Genomic DNA, 14,848 nt, shown 5'->3' on the forward strand with positions numbered 1-14,848 from the left:
TTTATTATTATGTTAATTCAATTTCTGCGTGGCCACGGAAATTGTAGAAGGGTTAAAAAAAATAACCACCAGTCAGGAGGATACAGACAGCTCAAGAGGTATGCTTAGATATGCAGAAAAACCTACATACAGTGGGGAGAACAAGTATTTGATACACTGACAATTTTGCAGGTTTTCCTACTTACAAAGCATGTAGAGGTCTGTAATTTTTATCATAGGTACACTTCAACTGTGAGAGAAGGAATCTAAAACAAAAATCCAGAAAATCACATTGTATGATTTTTAATTAATTAATTTGCATTTTATTGCATGACATAAGTATTTGATACATCAGAAAAGCAGAACTGAATATTTGGTACAGAAACCTTAGTTTGCAATTACAGAGATCATACGTTTCCTGTAGTTCTTGACCAGGTTTGCACACACTGCAGCAGGGATTTTGGCCCACTCCTCCATACAGACCTTCTCCAGATCCTTCAGGTTTCGGGGCTGTCGCTGGGCAATACGGACTTTCGGCCCCCTCCAATGATTTTCTATTGGGTTCAGGTCTGGAGACTGGCTAGGCCACTCCAGGACCTTGAGATGCTTCTTACGGAGCCACTCCTTAGTTGCCCTGGCTGTGTGTTTCGGGTCGTTGTCATGCTGGAAGACCCAGCCACGACCCATCTTCAATGCTCTTACTGAGGGAAGGAGGTTGTTGGTCAAGATCTCGCGATACATGGCCCCATCCATCCTCCCTTCAATACGGTGCAGTCGTCCTGTCCCCTTTGCAGAAAAGCATCCCCAAAGAATGATGTTTCCACCTCCATGCTTCACGGTTGGGATGGTGTTCTTGGGGTTGTACTCATCCTTCTATTCCTCCAAACACGGCGAGTGGAGTTTAGAGCAAAAAGCTCTATTTTTGTCTCATCAGACCACATGACCTTCTCCCATTCCTCCTCTGGATCATCCAGATGGTCATTGGCAAACTTCAGACGGGCCTGGACATGCGCTGGCTTGAGCAGGGGGACCTTGCGTGCGCTGCAGGATTTTAATCCATGACGGCGTAGTGTGTTACTAATGGTTTTCTTTGAGACTGTGGTCCCAGCTCTCTTCAGGTCATTGACCAGGTCCTGCCGTGTAGTTCTGGGCTGATCCCTCACATTCCTCATGATCATTGATGCCCCACGAGGTGAGATCTTGCATGGAGCCCCAGACCGAGGGTGATTGACCGTCATCTTGAACTTCTTCCATTTTCTAATAATTGTGCCAACAGTTGTTGCCTTCTCACCAAGCTGCTTGGCTATTGTCCTGTAGCCCATCCCAGCCTTGTACAGGTCTACAATTTATCCCTGATGTCCTTACACAGCTCTCTGGTCTTGGCCATTGTGGAGAGGTTGGAGTCTGTTTGATTGAGTGTGTGGACAGGTGTCTTTTATACAGGTAACGAGTTCAAACAGGTGCAGTTAATACAGGTAATGAGTGGAGAACAGGAGGGCTTCTTAAAGAAAAACTAACAGGTCTGTGAGAGCCGGAATTCTTACTGGTTGGTAGGTGATCAAATACTTATGTCATGCAATAAAATGCAAATTAATTACTTAAAAATCATACAATGTGATTTTCTGGATTTTTGTTTTAGATTCCGTCTCTCACAGTTGAAGTGTACCTATGATAAAAATGACAGACCTCTACATGCTTTGTAAGTAGGAAAACCTGCAAAATCGGCAGTGTATCAAATACTTGTTCTCCCCACTGTACATACATATATACATACATATTTTTTTTTTTACATAGAATGAAGCATAATGATTACTGCTCTAGATTGCAGGAAGCCGTTTCAGGTTTTGGAAAAATAATTCTCCAATTTACCAGCCCCAGCCATCCTCACATACTTTGTGCCTCCATATGTTTTGGGGTGCATGACGCCACTGATTATGATGTGTGTGTCCTGAATGTCCTGGGATTGTCCTAGCATAGCGGAGTAATTCTGGTGTTAATATACGGGAATTTCAATGTTGAATGTATGAGCAGGACAGTCCTAATAGCACACTGACCAGGGAAGTGTCTTCTGTGGGCCACCCTCCAGTCTGTGGGGGAGTGGAAGCAGTGGTAGTCTCCTGGAGCCAGGTACACCACACAGTGGAACAGCTCATTCCCCTCTTTAGTCACCAGCAGGTCCTGGAATGAGCTGGGGTCCTCTTCATCTGGGAAACACGCACATAATTATGGTCAGCAGGCAGGGTGGTAAGGTGCGTCATACAAACCAATCCTAAATCCCTAGCCTCTAAACAAAACAGGATTAGATGCATCTAATTCTGATAAGATGTATAAAAATGATTGGGGGCAAGGTGGGCTTATTAGGTCTACAACATCAGTTATACTGTATTTACCCGCCCAACCCTTTGAGATCAACAAGTCTCAAGGGGATTAAGGCTTGAATTAGGATTAGGTATTAGATCCCATTAGACTGGGGGGAGGGAAGAGGTACTCACTTGATGGCTTGATGGTACAGTTGATGGCCTCGGCCCAGGTGTGGGGTCCCAGGAAGGTCTCCAGAGAGTAGGTGACTCCTTTGACTTGCTCCACCTCACAGTTCCGCACCCGCCCAAAGTGCAGGATCTTCCCGTCTGCTGGGCTGATCTGAAGAAAAAAAAGACTCCGACATTTACGGCTTAAGCCAGGGATCTACTCCTCTATGTCTAGAATATACAGTACCTTCAGAAAGTATTCATACCCCTTGACTTATTTCACATTTTGTTGAGTAACCGCCTGAATTAAAAATGGATTAAATATCGTTTCTCACTCATCTACACACACACCCCATAATGACAAAGTGAAAACATGTTTTGAGAAATGTATTGAAAATGAAATACAGAGATCTCATTTACATAAGTATTCACACCCTGGAGTCAATACATGTTAGAATCACCTTTGGCAGCGATTAATTGAAGCTGTGCGTCTTTCTGGGTAAGTCTCTAAAAACATTGCACAAATGGATTGTACAATATTTGCACATTTTAAATTCTTCAAGCTCTGTCAAGTTGGTTGTTGATCATTGCTAGACAGCCATTTAAGTCTTGGCATAGATTCTCAAGCCGATTTAAGTCAAAACTGTAACTAGGCCACTCAGGAACATTCAACGTCATCTTGATAAGCTAGTCAGCTGTATATTTGGCCTTGTGTTTTAGGTTATAATCCTGCTGAAAGGTGAATGGGTCTACCAATGTCTGTTGGAAAACAGACAACCAGGTTTCCCTCTAGGATTGTGGCTGAGCTTAGCTCTTTTCAGTTTCTTTTTATAAAATAAAAAACTACCTAGTCGTTGCCGATGACAAGCATACCTATAACATGATGCAGCCACCACCATACTTGAAAATATGAAGTGGTACTAAGTGATGTGTTGGATTTGCCCTAAACATAAAGCTTTGTATTCAGGACATGAAGTTAATTTCTTTGCCACATTGTTTGAAGTTTTACCTTATTGCAAAAAGGATGCATGTTTACACTCGGTCATTTAGGTTAGTATTGTGGAGTAACCACAATCTTGTTGAGCCATCAGTTTTCTATCACAGCCATTAAACTCTAACTCTTTTAAAGTCGCCATTGGCCTCATGGTGAAATCCCTAAACAGTTTCCTTCCTCTCCGGCAACTGAGTTAGGAAGGACGCCTGTATCTTTATAGTGACTGGTTGTATTGATACACCATCCAAAGTGTAATGAATAACTTCACCATGCTCAAAGGGATATTCAATGTCTCTTTTGTTTTTTTACCCATCTACAAATGTGTCCTCCTTTGCGAGTCATTGGAAAACCTCCCTGTAAAACACTGTGTTTGAAATGTACTGCTCAACTGAGGGACCTTACAGATTCTCTCATCTCTGTACCCCACATATCGGTTATCATAAATTATACACTTATTGCACATAGAGTCCATGCAACTTGTGACTTAAGCAATTTTTTTACTCCTGAACTTAGGCTTTTCCTTAACAAATGAGTTGAATACTTACTGACTCAAGACTTTTCAGCTTTTCATTTTTTATTAATTTGTTAACATTTCTAAAAACATAATTCCACTTTCACATTATGGGGTATTGTGTGTAGGCCAGTAACACAAAATCAAAATCATTTTAAATTCAGGCTATAATACCATTTTTGGGGAGAATGTCAAGGGGTGTGAATACGGCACCTTTCCTCTAAAGTATGACAATTTTATATTTTCATCGTTGTTGTTTGTGTGTGTAGCCATGCCTTACTATCAAAGTGGCTATTAATATTTAACCTTAAGACTTTGTGATTCAGACTTCTGCTGATGTGTCCATTTTCCAAAAAAGGCCTGACACGATGTGTTTACCATACTCCGTTGCTAATAAGGCATTATTTGTTCAACCGAATGGGAGCATTTGAAATAAGATCAAGCTCAAACAAGAAGGAAAAACATTATTTAAAAAAAATATGTTACTAGCAACTTCTGGGGTAGCTAGCTTTAGCTTGGTACCTAGCTAGCACCAATGCAACCAGCCTGAAAACAATGACGAGTAGAAACTGCATTCATTGTCAATATTCTTAGCAATGACTTTGAAATCCATGTAAGTATTAGCTAGGTAGCCACTTGTTCTCTAATTGAAATCAAACTTCAGTTCAAGGAAATAAAGCTAGATAACGAACCCCAGGCTAACGTTATAAGCAGCTAGCTAGCTTCATCTGGCCTGCGTTCCGGGTCATGTGTTGTGAAGCTAGCCACAATAATGATTAGCCACAATAGTGGAATTCACATTTCGCCTTCAAACAAACCGCAAAAGAGTCCTTCTTTGAAAGTGATGCAAATGGTTACAATTAGTGAAATCATGCCATATTTAGACTAGATAATGTTAAACGTTGGAGTGTTGGAATGTGGAGCAATGATATGGGGTGTCAGTCTACTTGGTGACACCCACAGAACACAACTGAAGAGTTTACACAAATATTAGCATCTTAGCCTATTGCAGGAGTTTGACTGTGGGAAATGAAATGGGGTATCAGTCTGCTCAGTACCCAAGTGCTCCCCCCCACAGAGTTATCAGACTTGTTTTTCCTCTGGAATAGTGTTCAATCCAAATAGTAGGTTGACTGGTATAATAAATGTTGCTTATTTCACAGTGGTTTCAGAGTCACACAATAAGAGCTACGAGGCTAATGTTCTGTGGATGTCACGGAACACACTGATACCCCGTGCCATTGATCCACAATCCATAGGCTGTACCGTGAAATAAGTACGCCCCCAATGCAATTCTCAAGTCTAACACATGATTTGTCAAATTAACAAAGTCTCTTGTTGAATTTATATAACATTCGAACATCGTTTAGCATGATCTATTACATTATGGCACGATTCCACTATTTGTATCACTTTCAATTAGAGACATATTTTGAAGGTGAACCGCAAATTCCACTATTGTGTCTACTCCTTATTGTGGCCAGCTTCACATAGGTGGGTCCGAAACCTACACTGGAGTTGCTTACCAAGAAGACCGTGAACGTTCCTGAGTGGCTGAGTTACAGTTTTGATTTCCAAGTAGATTTAAGTCAAATGGCAAGACCTGAAAATGGTTGTCTAGCAATGATCAACAACAGCGACATAGATTGAAGAATTCTGAAATTAATACACGTGCAAATGTTGCACAACCTAGGTGTGGTAAAGCTCTTAGAGACTTACCCAGAAAGACTTGCAGCTGTAGTCGCTGCCAAAAGTGCTTCTAGAAAGTATTGACTCAGGGGTTGAATACTTATGTAAAATAGACATCTCTGCATTAAATGTTCAATATATTTGCTAACATGTTTTCACATTGTCATTATGGGGTATTGTGTGTAGATGTGAGAGAAAAAATAATATTTTATCCATTTTGAATTCAGGCTGTAACACAAAATGTGTAATAAGTCAAGAGGTATGAATACTTTGTAGGCACAATACACACGTGCACGCATACACACACACTCACCACGCAGTGCGAGTTGCACACGGGCCGGACAGCCGGTTTGAGTTTCCGTCTAAAGAACTCTCCCAGGTTCCTGTATTGAATTAGGTCTTCCACAGCCGCCTCCTGCATGTTGACGCCAAACGTCCAGATATACAGACTGTAGACTGGCTTTCTCAGCCAGGTCGGTAGTTCCACCTGGTTCAGGCGACCCCAGGCCCGAGACAGCAGCCGTGTTGGGATGGTCTTGTACAGAGCAACCTGCGCCAGGGAGGGAGAGATGATTGGGTTAGTCTACACATAGTTAAACTGCATGTTCTCACATTGGCTGCATCCTGGCTTATCCCAGATCGGTTTGTGCTGTCTGGCCAACTCCTATGCTCATTGTTACACCAAACAACCATAGGAGTTGGCAAGACTACACACACAGCTGAGACAGGGCTACTACCTCTCTACTGGGTGAACTGTAACAGGAGAAGCTAGAACCATGGCAGACGAGGCTATAAAGTTGACTAGATCACTAAGCTTAAGGCAAGGCGCAATCGCAACTCTGAAAAGAGCATTAAAAGTCAACTGCATCAAGGCCATGTGCAGGATAGGCAGCAAGCGAGAGTTGACAGTGTTTTAACGCACCTGAATAGATTGAACTTTTGCACTCCTGAAGTACGGTCTTCATTTACAGGTGCATTGTAGAAGCCAAATGTGAACCATCAGAACTCGCACAGATCATGTACATTTGCAAATTAAACAAAGTTTAAGTCGCATGGAAGCCATCTTGTCACGGCCTTACAGACCCCTTCCAGAAAATTGAAACGGAAATGGAGCTAGACCAAACTGGAAGTCTTCTGACTAGCTTGGAAAGACCGTAATGTGCAGTATCGAAGAGCCCTCACTGCTGCTCGATCATCCTATTTTTCCAACTTAATTGAGGAGAATAAGAACAATCCAAAATGTATTTTTGATACTGTCGCAAAGCTAACTAAAAAGTAGCATTCCCCAAGAGAGGATGGCTTTCACTTCAGCAGTGATAATTATAACTATTTAAATCTGCGTATTTCTCCAAAGCTCAGTTGTCCTGAATCTGCACAACACTGCCAGGACCTAGCAGATTTTTTACTTTTAAACTCTGACAAAAACAGATGCTAGTTCTAGGTCCCAAGAAACAAAGAGATCTTTTGTTGGATCTGACAATTAATCTTGATGGTTGTACAGTCATCTCAAATAAAACTGAAGGACCTCGACGTTACTCTGGACCCTTATCTATCTTTTGAAGAACATATCAAGAATACTTTAAGGACAGCTTTTTTCCATTTTCATAGCAAAAATCTGAAACGTTCGGTCCAAAAATGATACATTTTCTGCATCTATGCTTTTGTCACTTCTAGATTAGACTACTGCAATGCTCTACTTTCCGGCTACCCGGTTAAAGCACTAAATAAACTTCAGTTAGTGCTAAACACAGCTGCTAGAATCTTGACAAGAACCCCAAAAATGTGATCATATTACTGCAGTGCTAGTTTCTCCACACTGGCTTCCTGTTAAGGCTAGGGTTGATTAAGGTTTTACTGCTAACCTACAAAGCATTACATGGGCTTGCTCCTACCCATCTTTCCGATTTGGTCCTGCCGTACATACCTTCATGTACGCTACAGTCATAAGACGCAGGCCTCCTTACTGTCCCTAGAATTTCTAAGCAAACAGTTGGAGGCAGGGCTTTCTCCTATAGAGCTCCATTTTTATGGAATGGTCTGCCTACCCATGTGAGAGACGCAGACTCGGTCTCAACCTTTAAGTCTTTATTGAAGACTCATCTCTTCAGTAGGGCCTATGATTGAGTGTAGTCTGGCCCAGGGGTTTGAAGGTGAACCGAAAGGCACTGGAGCAACGAACCGCCCTTGCTGTCTCTGCCTGACCGGTTCCCCTCTCTCCACTGTGATTCTCTGCCTCTAACCCTATTACAGGGGCTGAGTCACTGGCTTACTGGTGCCCTTCCATGCCGTCCCTAGGAGGGGTGCGTCACTTGAGTGGGTTGAGTCACTGACGTGATCTTCCTGTCCGGGTTGGCGCCCCCCTCGGGTTCGTGCCGCGGGGGAGGTCTTCGCTGGCTATACTCAGCCTCGTCTCAGGGTATTAGGTTGGTGGTTGAAGATATCCCTCTGGTGGTGTGGGGGCTGTGCCTTGGCAAAGTGGGTGGGGTTATATCCTGCCTGTTTGGCCCTGTCCAGGGGTATCGTCGGACAAGGACACAGTGTCTCCCGACCCCTCCTGTCTCAGCCTATTTATACTGCAATAGTTTGTGTGTCGGGGGGCTAGGGTCAGTCTGTTATATCTGGAGTATTTCTCATGACTTATCCTGTGAATTTAAGTATGCGCCCTCTCACTCTCTCCTCACTCTCTCCTCACTTTCACTCCCTTTCAGAGGACCTGAGCCCTAGGACCACGCCTTAGGACTACCTGGCCTGATGACTCCTTGCTGTCCCCAGTCCACCTGGTCATACTGCTGCTCCAGTTTCAACTGTTCTGCCTGCGGCTATGGAACCCTGACCTGCTCACTGGATGTGCTACCTTGTCCTGTACCTGCGGTTTTGGACTCTCTCTCTACCGCACCTGCTGTCTAAATCTGAATGATCGGCTATGAAAAGCCAACTGACACCTGAGGTGCTGACCTGTTGCACACTACAACCACTGATTACTATTATTATCTGATCCTGCTGGTCATCTATGAAGGTTTGAACATCTTGGCCATGTTCTGTTATAATCTCCACCCCCGGCACAGGCAGAAGAGGACTGGCCACCCCACAGAGCCTGGTTCCTCTAGGTTTCTTCCTAGGTTCTGGCCTTTCTAGGGAGTTTTTCCTAACCACCGTGCTTCTACATCTGCATTGCTTGCTGTTTGGGGTTTTAGGCAGGGTTTCTGTACAGCGCTTTGTGACATCGGCTGATGTAAAAAGGGCTTTATAAATAAATTATTATTGAATTCTAATTTGTTAACTGTGCACTTTAGGGATCGGCTGCCTGGGGATCTTCCCCACCCCTTATCCCCGCCGAACAGCTGAAGCCCTTAATGATATTCCATCTCAAATCCAACGCGGCTACGAACGGACCACCGGCACAATAAAAAAATGCATTGGAATAGCCATTTCTTTACATGGCCTCAGATGCGAGGTCAGGGTAATACATGTAGAAATCAGATTTAAAATACACCTGCAATAGAATAGGAGTTTAACAGGTAGGTAAGGAGGGTCTCAAAAAGCCTTTTGACCCCAGGATTAAAAACCTTAAAGCTGATCAGAGTTCAGACTGTAAAACAGAAAAACAGTGGAGAAATACTGGAGCTTATTTTGGAGCTTTACATTGCCGATTTAATGTATAGATCAAACTGACAAACCGATTCAATGTGCACAATAGAGAGAAGCATGTCTGTTCTACAACATTTCAATGCAAATTCTCTGGAACTTTGCGCACCCTCCTGAATTTAAGCCAAACCGGTGCTGCATGCTGAGTCTGGACCCGCCCACATAACTCATAGGCAGTAAGGTCCTGTAGCTCCAGAGATGATCACAGATCTTGTCCAAACTGCAGGAAATAGATCAGCTGAGGATATGGGTGGCAGACAAGTTCTATCTCCATGATTAAGTATCCACTTTGATTAATGGGCCAAGGGGAGGCGGAATAGATCAACATTTCATTAATAACATTAAATGCTTATTGGTAAGGGGGAAACAGCATCCATTGAAACTTAGGCCACTCACTCGCCCCTTTGCCGCGACAGTGTGAGCAAGCACAGCAGGAGAAGAAAACAAAGCATTCCTCCCGTTATTGTGTGTATCACACAAAGGGCCTTTGATAGGCTTTACGATAGAGCCTGGGCCGAGATCAGAGCTCTGCAGGTCCATATGGGTCTGTCCATCTGTGACGGGGGGGGTGGGGGGGGGGGGGGTGGCGCACCTCACATCAGTGGCTCTAACAGAGCACTTCTAGCCAAGAAAACCTAGGGGGGGAAACAAACTATGTTTGGTAGGAACTGTAATGAACATAGGGGTTATTCAAGTGGATTTAAAGTGCTTTTTCAAGTGTTCCAGCTGCGATTTACTTTGTACTGGAGGAACTGGTATCCTAACTCAACTAGTATTATAGGACTTGGTACCTCTGGATACTGAGATTGTGTGAGAGAGAATTGAATGAATGTCATACACACACACACACACACACACACGAGAATAACGCTGTAGTAGCTCGTTAGTAGGGAAGTACTCACCCTGCTTGTTGGTCTCCAGCCAACCTTGGCCAGGGGCTTGAGTGCGCCGAAGGTCAGGAAGTAGTAGAGGAAGCTGAGCGGCCATGAGCGCAGCCGCAAGACGGGCCGGGACATGCAGCTCAACTGGCCAAGACGACGCCGCAAGGCCAACTGAGGGAACTGCAACCTGCGCAACCATACAAAGCCCTGGGTTGGCACAGGTATGGCAGTGTACACACAAACAGAGTCTCCGACTCACAAACACAGGCAGGACAGACTCACATTCACAGACAAGCACAGAGTCTCTCACCCACGCGCACACCCACAAAGCACGTGAAAAATGACAGAACGTCCACGCAAAGACGTGGGTAAATACACGTATAACGGGAACTAAATGACACGACAACAAAGCACAAACAGAAATAGTTGACAGATGATGCCCTCTTACGTTATACTGTTCAAACACAGCACATTCCTATCGGGAAATGGGCTACTGAGCCGTCACACGTTCTGACTGCAGAACCTCCCCCAGAATGGCCTCAACCACCTAGATGATAGTCTTCCACAGTATCTCATCTAAAACACCCACGTGGTTCGTTTCCTGAAAATTCATATTTCATACAGAACCCACTCTACTCTTCAGGCTGCTTTTAGTCAAATCAACTGTCTCTCCTTAAAATATCCTCATTTCCGACTCCCATCCATCCAGATCTCTCAATATGACATGTTAAAAAAAAATGCATCACTTTATTCGCTTAGCCTTAGGCGGAGAGGGATTTTAAATGACAAACTGTGCTCTCGAAGTGTGGGTGGTAAACACACAGCTAAAAACGCATAGAAAAACAGCATATCCACCCAACAGTCAAATCCATAATCTGTCCATGACTATGCCTGGCCGCACTGCATAGGTCTATTAAAATAGGCTTCAGTGGTGCTTGTGTTGTCCTGACCCTGTACAATAGGAACAACTAGGGCAGCAGTGATGCAGCGGTGGACTGGACTCTAAGGGGGAGGCCAATGTTCTCAACAAGGGACATCCAACACACACAAATGTACAACACCAAAGGCTTTTAGATGCGATATGGGGGGGGGGGTATAGCTAGTTCTCAGCCAAGTGACAGGAGGTGCTGCAGCCTTAGCTCTGCAAAAATCCAGACTTGTGAAAAGACAGTGAGCGAGTGAGAGTCCAGATTTGAGAGAAGCAGTGGCATAACACAGGCTAGCTGTATAGCCTCTGTGGGGCTATCTATAGGCTTAAAGAAGACCTGTCCACTCTAATCAGGATAACGGCAAAGCGTGAGGCCATGCCATGCATGGTTTAGCCACTGACACCCTAACGGACAGCCGTCAGTCAGCAGCACCTTACCGCCACAATCACTGTCATACACACAGATGCTGCCAGCTAGAGAGGACCTGTAGGCCAACAACCCTAATGACAACAAGGGAGAAGGGCTGGAAACAGTTGACCCCCGACCATCTCTCACGCACGCACACAATCCAGAGACACCGATATAACACACACTGACATGACAGAGAAAAAAGTGGTGTGGTGACTGGCGAACAGTAAGTTATCTCCCGCGGCGTCTATATTAATCCCTGTGTTATTATAGACCTGTTTGGCCTCTGCGTTGAATCAGATCAATTGAATGGTGCTTCACAGGCTGGTGTTGATGCCCCCTTTGTGAAACTGCTGTCAGACGATCACTCGCCACTGGCAGCACAGCCGTTCAGACACAACACTGCCCATATTGTTCCACTATCTGAATACACATGTATCTGAGGATGGCCTATAGATCCGGAGCAGCGTGTGGAGCTGTGAGGTTCAGTGGGTCCGCACAGACAGCCGCACACCACCACATTTTACTGTGTAATTTCTCAAGGGTTTGAGGACCACAGCACGGCAGTCATGAAGGAAAAGGATATCATTAAACACATCTGAATGATCCACAGCGATTTAAGATCGCCCCATTCTGGAAATCTGGAATGAAATTCCTGATTCATCAGGGAAAAATCCCATCTCTGATTACTTTGGCTCCACGGTAGCTGGGTACGGGATTACTTCCACTGAGGCACACTGCTGTATGGTGCCTAGTTAACTGGAGATAGCGACTGCTCTCCTCATAGTTACCGCTGGCTGGCTGGCCTAGTTTGGACTGCAGAGTGTTAGACTGGGCCACTCATCCTCTCTAAGCTCTAAAAACAGGAAAGCAAGGTTTACTATAGAGCCTGGCCGGGTACACAGCCTATAATTAGATTCCAGCTAATGGCGCTAATATAGATTTAGGGCAATTCAACGATAACGGAATTGCGCTGAGATTTCTCACTTTAAAAAATGTATGCCAAACAAATACCATTGATTTTTTTTAAATGTTTTCACAAAACCATACAACTCTATGCACAAGGACTACTTTTAACAATTTAAACAACATTTTACAAAAACAAAAATTTTTAAAAAGAGAATAACTCTGCAGATGCAAAGTTGGGTAAAAAAATAAATATATATATATATTTTTTATGTCCACGGTTCCCAATAACTGCTCCAAATTAACATTCAAAAGATAAAATGAAGAATGGGGTGTCAGCTATGACACATTTAACTACAGTAAGTGAAGTGGATTTACACCCGGTAACGGAATTGCATCATGGCTCCCTGATCTGTATTACACAGAAATGTATAATTATGGATATGAATGTAACTCTTTATAGAGATTAATACTAAATAGGTACAAAAAAAGGGTAGAAATAAGCAAAATCCATTGCATATTTCGATATTATTCTACACCCTGGCTCTTATTTTAATGAGCCCCCCCCCCCAAACAAGAAAACATTTGAACCGACCTGTTTCACAAGTTAAACATCAAAGTACAGCAGAGTATAGTTCAGTACAACTCTAGTGTGCTCTACTGAACTTTACAATACTGTATTTAACTCTACGCTGCTTTTCTTTACTGAACTCTTTCTTTACTGTATTGTCCAAACTTGTGAACCAAACTGTGGTTTGACTATGATTTTCAATTGCAGCCAATTCAATTGCAGAAATTCCGTTATTGTTTTTTCTGAAATTCTTTGAAGATTTGGTAACGGAATTTAGAGTTCACTTAATTCATCAACAAAATTGATATCAGTAAAAACACTAAGTAATTGACAGACCTTCCTTCACTTGTTACTTCTGTAAACGTTCATTATCCTCCCACATGAGGAAGAGAAATTAGAAAATATCTTAAAAACACTTTTATACACACAAACATATGTGGACACCCCTTAAAATTTGTGGATTCAGCTACTTCAGCCACACCCGTTGCTGACAGGTGTATAAAAATCGAGGACACCGCCACGCAATCTCCATAAACAAACATTGTCAGTAGAACGGCCTTACTGAAGAGCTCACTGACATTAAAACGTGGCACCGTCATAGGATGGCACCTTTCTAACAAGTCAGTTCTGCCCCGGTCAACTGTAACTGCTGTTATTGTGAAGTGGAAATGTCTAGGAGCAACAACGGCTCAGCAACGAGGTGGTAGGCCACACAAGTTCACAGAACGGGGCCGCCGAATGCTGAAGCATGTAGAAATAGTCTGTCCTCAGTTGCAAGACACTACCGAATTCCAAACTGCCTCTGGAAGCACTGTTCGAACTGTTCGTCGGGAGCTTCATGAAATGGGTTTCCATGGCCGAGCAGTCGAACAAAAGCCTAAGATCCCCATGCGCAATGCCAAGCGTCGACTGGGGTGGTGTAAAGCTCACCGCCATTGGACTCTCGAAAAATGGAAACACGTTCTCTGGAGTGATGAATCACGCTTCACCATCTGGCTGTCAGACGGACGAATCTGGGTTTGGCAGATGTCAGGTGAACGCTACCTGCCCGAATGAATAGCGCCAAAGTAAAGTTAAGGTGGAGGAGGAATAATGGTCTGGGGCTGTTTTTCACAGTTTGGGTTAGGCCCCTTAGTTCCAGTGATGGGAAATCTTAATGCTACAGAATACAATGACATTCTGGACAATTCTGTGCTTCCAACTTTGTGGCAACAGTTTGGGGAAGGCCTTTCCTGTTTCAGCATGACAATGCCCCTGTGAATAAAGCGAGGACAAAAATAGAAATGGTTTGTTGAGATTGGTGTGGAAGAACTAGACTGGCCTGCACAAAGCCCTTACCTCAATCCCATTGAACACCTTTGGGATGAATTGGAACGCTGACTGCGAGCCAGGCCTAATTACCCAACATCAGTGCCTGTTATCACTAATGCTCGTGGCTGAATGGAAGCAAGTCACCGCAGCAACATTCCAACATCTAGTGGAAAGTCTTCCCAGAAGAGTAGGGGCTGTTCTAGCAGCAAAGGGGGGACCGACTCTATATTAACGCTTATGATTTTGGAATGAGATGTTTGACGAGCAGGTGTCCACATACTTTTGGTCATGTAATGTATGTGGGTTTTTGGTAATGGAATTTCAAGGCACTAGGAAATGTTTCTTAAACTTCCCGAAGGGAGAAAGATTACTCCTAAACTAAATGTGTTGATAGTAATTGGCAGGGGTCTTTACTTCAAAATGATGTATTTCTAATACCTTAAGACTTTTTAGGAGATGTTTTCTAAAGACCACTTTTCCATCTGTTTGACCAGAAATCAAAGCCTTTACTTATTCCTAATATTTATGATGGAAAATGTTTTTTTTTTTTTATAAT

General features: G+C 43.6%; 1 protein-coding gene across 8 annotated transcripts in view; it reads right to left on the minus strand.

Annotated features, from left to right (window-relative positions):
• The window catches only part of pisd (phosphatidylserine decarboxylase), a 38,761-nt gene that overhangs the window by 5,530 nt on the left and 18,383 nt on the right, over positions 1-14,848 (minus strand). For 5 of the 8 annotated variants that reach the window (XM_071363646.1, XM_071363648.1, XM_071363642.1 and 2 more), the window contains exons 2-5: positions 10,189-10,354; positions 5,955-6,191; positions 2,472-2,619; positions 2,034-2,183 (exon numbers count right to left, since the gene is read on the minus strand). In XM_071363646.1, the coding sequence (XP_071219747.1) occupies positions 2,034-2,183; positions 2,472-2,619; positions 5,955-6,191; positions 10,189-10,354 (701 nt within the window). The remainder of the gene's footprint in view (positions 1-2,033; positions 2,184-2,471; positions 2,620-5,954; positions 6,192-10,188; positions 10,355-14,848) is intronic. The other 3 variants (XM_071363641.1, XM_071363643.1, XM_071363644.1) reach the window with 1 other exon arrangement.

The sequence above is a fragment of the Salvelinus alpinus genome, chromosome 24 (assembly GCF_045679555.1).
Source record: "Salvelinus alpinus chromosome 24, SLU_Salpinus.1, whole genome shotgun sequence".
Classification (NCBI taxonomy): Eukaryota; Metazoa; Chordata; class Actinopteri; order Salmoniformes; family Salmonidae; genus Salvelinus; species Salvelinus alpinus.